Source organism: Terrapene carolina, unplaced genomic scaffold (assembly GCF_002925995.2).
Source record: "Terrapene carolina triunguis isolate 2854851 unplaced genomic scaffold, T_m_triunguis-2.0 Scaffold16934, whole genome shotgun sequence".
Lineage (NCBI taxonomy): Eukaryota > Metazoa > Chordata > Testudines > Emydidae > Terrapene > Terrapene triunguis.
The window spans coordinates 1-5,991 of NW_020681285.1; the positions used below are offsets into that span (position 1 = coordinate 1).

At 65.0% G+C, this 5,991-nt stretch overlaps 1 protein-coding gene across 1 annotated transcript; it reads left to right on the top strand.

Moving 5' to 3' along the window:
• Positions 1–137: 137 nt before the first annotated feature.
• On the top strand, positions 138–5,069 carry LOC112107892 (methionine--tRNA ligase, cytoplasmic; the record flags this gene model as incomplete). Its single annotated transcript, XM_026661769.1, has 11 exons — positions 138–242; positions 333–467; positions 880–955; positions 1,056–1,228; positions 1,774–1,886; positions 2,739–2,855; positions 3,313–3,516; positions 3,842–4,043; positions 4,266–4,340; positions 4,466–4,636; positions 4,974–5,069. Coding segments are annotated over 11 exons (1,467 nt in total), but the record flags the coding sequence as incomplete, so codon positions are not given.
• Positions 5,070–5,991: the final 922 nt, after the last annotated feature.

The window sequence follows — 5,991 nt, forward strand, 5'->3', positions numbered from 1 at the left end:
TGCCTAGTGGTTAGAGCAAAGGGGACGTTGGGACTCCTGGGTCGGTGACGTGCTGTGTGAGCGTGGGGAAGTCAAGGCTCCGGTGACGGGCGCTGAGTGGAGTTACCTGGGCTGCTGGATCTGCCACGTGCGTTCAGCGCTCCCCTTCCTTCCTGTCCTGCAGGTACTTCTTCCTCTTAGCTGGAAAGGAGCCCAACGATCTCACCAATCAGTGGCTTGAATGGGAAGCAACGGAGCTGCAGGTGGGTCACCTGGAGAAGCGCTGCGTGTCCGACGCGCGGGCTCTCTCCGACGCTGCTGCGGCCCAGCTAAACCTTTGTCTCTGTCCTTAGCCGGCCGTGTCCACAGCCCTGTATTGCCACCTGGTGCAAGGAAAGAAAGGAGGAGAGGTTCTGGGGGCCATCAGGAAAACGTTAACCTACATTGATCAAAGCTTGACCAGCAAGGCGACGCCTTACCTCGCCGGGGTGAGTAACTTACGGACTGGGGAAACCGAGGCCCGCTGAGCTGAAGTGCCTTGTCTCTCCCACAGCAGGGGCAAGGCCGGGTTGGGACTAGAACCCAGGAGTCCTGGCTTTTGGTCCCCTGATCTTTAGAATCACTTAAATCGTTAGCCATGGGGAGCCCCGGCTTCACCCCACAAATGGCCATGCGGGCAGCTGGCCAGGTGCCCAAAGTCACGTGAAGGAAGCAGCTTGTAGCTTCTGTCTCTGATGTGGTGAGCTCTGCCCGCGGAGGCCGAGTCCCAGCATGCAACGCTCGCATCTCGCTCGGAGCTGCAGGGACGTACCGCTCTCCTGCAGTAAACATGGCTGCACAAAGACCCCCGGCGTCCAGCTCCCCACTGCTCTCGCCCTCACGCGCTCTGCTTCCCTCTAGGAGGCAGAATCGGTAGCCGACATTGTCCTGTGGGCCACCCTGTTCCCTGTGTTGCGGGATGAATTCTGCCTGCCAGGTAAGAACTGCTGCTGGGGGCCGTGGTGCTGGCGCCCCGAGGGTCCTGCGCCCACCCGGGGTGACACTCTTGGTGCTGACACCCTTCTTCTCTTTCGAAGACGAGCTGGAGGCTCTGAGGAGCTGGTTCCAGACCATGAACCTCTCGGAGCCCTGCAGAAGCGCCGTGGCGTCCGTGCTGACGCCCCAGGGAGCCCAGGAGTTCAAAGCCTATCTGCAGAAACAGCCAGGGCCCAGCCTGCACTGGGAGAAGCCAGCAGCTAACGAGCCAGAGGTACCGTCCCCCCGTTGCTCCGGCACGGCTGCCCCCCTGCCCAGGGGAACCTGGGAACTAAGCCAGGCTGGGGATTCCCGCAATTCTTCAGAGCATGGAAACTGTCTCAAGAGAGAGGTGCTCTACAGAGCCTCTCTGGCCCCGTCTGCTCAGCCATGGACCCGTGCTGCTGCTGTTCTCTGCCCGGCCCAGGGGATCAAGCTGGGTAGGGTGGGGGGGTATCCCTGCTGGTCAGAGAAACCCACAGGCCTTTAAACAGCGGCTGGTCTGAGCTCTGGGCCCCAAACCCGAGTGTGTGTCATAAAACCAGCTGAATGGAAACACGACTGGGAACAGCGAGGCTTACGGTGGGTGTGCAGGCGCCTGCTTCACGGGAGGAGCCTGGAGCAGTGCCCGCCCTTCCCCCGGGCGTGGGGACGCTCTCCAGCCCCACATTGGGGTGCAGGGCTCCAGCTGGCAGCTGTCACTGCCGGTGGCGTTGCCTTGAGCGTCTGCGGCCCTAGCGCCAAGCCCAGCTGCCGCTCATCCGGCATCCCTCCCGCTAGGAAGAGGAATTGGCCGAGCGCTCGTTGTCGGAGGAAGAAATCGCAGCCGCCGCGGAAGCCTGGGCCAGAGGCCCGGCAGCCCTGCCCGAACGCTGGCAGCCGGCGAGCCCTGTGTGAGTACCACGGGGCGGGGAGAAGGGGGCTGAGTGGAGGGCTGGAGGGCGCGGGACTGGCTGCTGAGCTCGCCCATGGCGGGAGGCGCTGCTGTGTAAGGGGCCGGCTCCATCGCCCGTGAAAGGTGTCATGGAGTGTGGGGGAGACAAGGCCCTGCACCCCCCGCTTCCTGCGATTCACCATGACTCTCAGCCAGCCAGTAAAACAGAAGGTTTATTTAGACGACAGGAACACAGTTCAAAACAGAGCTGTAGTAGAGACAACACGACCCCCTCAGTCAGGAACATCTTGGGGAGCCAGGGGAGGCCAGGAGGTCTGTCTGGCCTCCCCTCCATTTTCCCAGCCAGCTCCAAACTGAAACTCTCCAGCCCCTCCTCTCACCTTTGTCTCTTTCCCCGCCAGGAGGCCACCTGATCTTTGTTCTCCAACACCTTCAGTTGGCACCTTTGCAGGGGAGGGGCCCAGGCCATCAGTTGCCAGGAGACAGGGTGTCGGCCATTCTTTGTGCAGACACCATCACACTGGCCCCCTAGGGCCCTGCAACAATCACCCCCCCCAGACACTCGAGAAATGCATAGGGGAAACTGAGGCACTCACACACGACTCAGAGAAAACATTAAGAACATTCCCACTTCGTCACAAAAGGCCCTTTGGCTGGCCCATGATCGCTAGGGGAGCGATGGGAGGAGGCCCCTCGTCCTGTTCTCTCCCTGGGCAGCGTACCCAGCCCCTGCTGGTTTGGGGGTCAAGGGCCCAGCCATCTGCCCCCAGCCTGCAGGCCAGGATCCCCCTCCCTTTTGTTCTGCAGTGTCCTGCCGTCCCTGGGCGGCTCATGGCCCTTCTCTCCCCAGGCTGCCCGTGGAGGGCAGAAGGAACGTCCTGATCACCAGCGCCTTGCCCTACGTCAACAACGTGCCCCACCTGGGGAACATCATCGGCTGCGTCCTCAGTGCCGACGTCTTCGCCAGGTACGGTGGCCCGGGGCAGGCCCCGGCGGTTTGGCGGCTTTGGCCGGGAGCCTTGGCCAGCCCCCAGCGCAGCCCTGCTGGGCTCCTAGAGGAAGGGGAACGCAGGGTCTTCCCAGCCAGGAGGAGGGCGAGGGTTGGGTTGGCAGAGGGGGCCAACGCTGCTGTGTGGGCATGACTGGCACCCATGGCCCTGGGTAGCGCGGGCACTTATACCAGGGGCGGTAGGTCCGTCTGTCCCCTTGGGTCAATGAGATAGAAGGGTGCCCAAGGACAGGGCTTAGAGGCCACTTCCCAGAGCCTGCCCCACAACTCCCTCCCCCCCGCCCCCGCCCAAGGGGTCCAGTGCAGCAGCTCTCAAACCCCACGGGCCTCTGCAGCCCCCGAGGGCAGCGGGGCTCAAGCCCCCTCCAGGGAATCCTGTCTTCTAAGGCGCCCCCGCCCCGACCCCCCCGGCCAGGTACTGCCGCCTGCGGAACTGGAACACGCTCTATGTGTGCGGCACGGACGAGTACGGCACGGCCACGGAGACCAAGGCCCTGGAGGAGGGGCTGACGCCCCAGCAGATCTGCGACAAGTACAACGCCATCCACACCCAGATCTACCGCTGGTTCGACATCTCCTTTGACTACTTCGGCCGGACCACCACGGCCCACCAGACCACGTAGGTGTCGCGCCGTTCTGGGGAGGGTGCGCGGGAGCAGCGAGATCCGGGGAGGGAGGAGGACGCAGAGCTGGGGCTGCCATGACTCCGTCAGGACACGGTAGTTGTCTCCCGGGCCTGGCGCGTTGGGCACTGATGTCCCGAGCGCTGGGCACTTAACTGAGCATGGACAGATGTTCCCCCTCCGGACCAAGGCACGACCTGCCCTCCGGGTTCCTTGAGCAGCTGTTGCAGTCTGGGGGTGGTGGCTGGGAGGAAGCAGCGCCCCTAATGTGGCCCTTGCTCTAGGGGAGCTGTTCTCCCATCCTTCCCTGGCGTGTCTCAGAATAGCCCAGGACATCTTCCGGCGCCTGCTGGAGCGCGACATGCTGCTGACGGACACCGTGGACCAGCTGCGGTGCGAGCGCTGCCAGCGCTTCTTGGCCGACCGCTTCGTGGAGGGCACCTGCCCCTTCTGCAACTACGAGGAGGCCCGGGGCGACCAGTGTGACAAGTGCGGGAAGCTCATCAACGCGGTGGAGCTCAAGGTACCACAGTCGGCGGGGGGTAGAGACGCTCTCCCGGGGCCACGCGGGGCTGGAGTCGGGCCCCCCACGCCGTGATACTCCCCAAGGACCCTGGGAAGGCGGCTCTTCGCTTGTGCCCATCGGCCCATGAGCCCCTGCCCCATGCGCTGCGGTCTCTGCATCTCTCCCCCCCCCCCCCGCCCCCCCCCGGTGCTTCACAGGCCGTGTGCTTCCTCCCCCCAGAAACCTCAGTGCAAAGTGTGCAAAGACTCCCCGGTGGTGAAGTCCTCGCAGCATCTCTTCCTGGACCTGCCCAAGGTGAGTGCAGCTGCCTGAGGGGGGCGGGGTGGGGGGAAGAGTCTGGAACAGGGGGTGGAGGACCCCCCCCCCCAAATCCTGCAACAGCGGGTTCTAGCTCCGGCTCGTTTCTCGTCCCCCGGCAGCTGGAGGGGCTCCTGGAGAAGTGGCTGGAGCAGTCGTGGGCCACGGGCGACTGGACGGCCAACTCCCGCTTCATTACCCGCTCCTGGATCCGCGACGGCCTCAAGCCCCGCTGCATCACCCGCGACCTGAAATGGGGGACGCCCGTCCCCCTGGACGGCTTCCGCGACAAGGTGAGCTGGGCCGCGGGCGGGCGGGGCGGGAACAGCTCTGCCTGGGACCCCCTGCTGCTCACTCTGTCACCGGGAACGTCCTCTACCCTGGCGCTCCAGCGGGGCGTCCGCCTTGCAGCCGTGGGCCTGCTCTGGGGCGGGCCGGCCTGGGACATGCTGCCCCTGAGGAACCGCCCTGCTTCGTCCCTGGGTGCCCCCTGGGCACGGGGGTGCCACGTATGTGCCCTGGGCAAGGGCAGCGGGCTCCGCCTCGGAGACTGACCTGGCCAAAGGCAAGCGAGCCCCTGGGCTGGAGCTGGGCTGAGCCCTTGTGCCGCTCCGTCCCTGTCCCCCCCAGGTGTTCTACGTCTGGTTCGATGCCCCGATCGGCTACCTGTCCATCACGGCCAACTACACAGACCAGTGGGAGAGGTGGTGGAAGAACCCGCAGCAGGTGAGGCGCCCGGGCCCCTCGGTGGGTTGGGATCTGGCCCCAGCTGGGAGGGGAGTCGGGACTCCTGGGTTCTGCTCCGGATCTGCAGCCTGTCCCCTCCCCCTCTCGTGGTGCCATGGCTAGGAAATGCTCTAGGCCGGGGTGGGAAGACTTTTTGGTCCGAGGGCCACATCTGGGTAGGGAAATTGTATGGCGGGCCATGAATGCTCACGAAATTGGGGTTGGGGTGCGGGAGGGGGTGAGGACTCTGGCTGGGGGTGCGGGCTCTGGGGTGGGGCCAGAAATGAGTTCAGGGTGCAGGAGGGGGCTCCGGGCTGGGACCGAGGGGTTCGGAGGGTAAGGGGGATCGGGGCTGGGGAAGGGAGTTGGGGCATGGGGAGAGGCTATGGGGTACAGGCTCCAGGTGGCACTTATCTCAAGCAGCTCCCAGAAGCAGCGGCATGTCCCCTCTCCGGCTCCTATGCGGAGGCGCGGCCAGGTGGCTGTGTGCTGCCCTGTCTGCAGGCACCACCCTTCAGCTCCTATTGGCCGCGGTTCCCAGCCAATGGGAGCTGCGGGGGCAGCGTGCAGAGCGGAGCCCCTTGGGTGCCCATACCCGTAGGAGCTGGAGGGGGGACATGCCCCTCCTTCTGGGAGCCACGCGGAGTGGGGCAAGCCCCGGACCCCACTCCGTGGCGGGAGCTTGAGGCCACATTAAAACATCTGGAGGGCCGGATGCAGCCCCAGGCCATAGTTTGCCCACCCCTGCTCTAGGAGGCGGAGTGGGCACCCAGCTGGGACTCGTTAGGAGTCTGGAATGGGCAGAACTTGCCAATGAGACGAGAAGGGGCAAGGGAGGGGCAGCGCCCACGGTGCCACCCAGCTCCAGGGTGCATGGGGGCCAGGCTGGCTCCGAGGGTGGGGCTGACCCCCTCACCCCCCC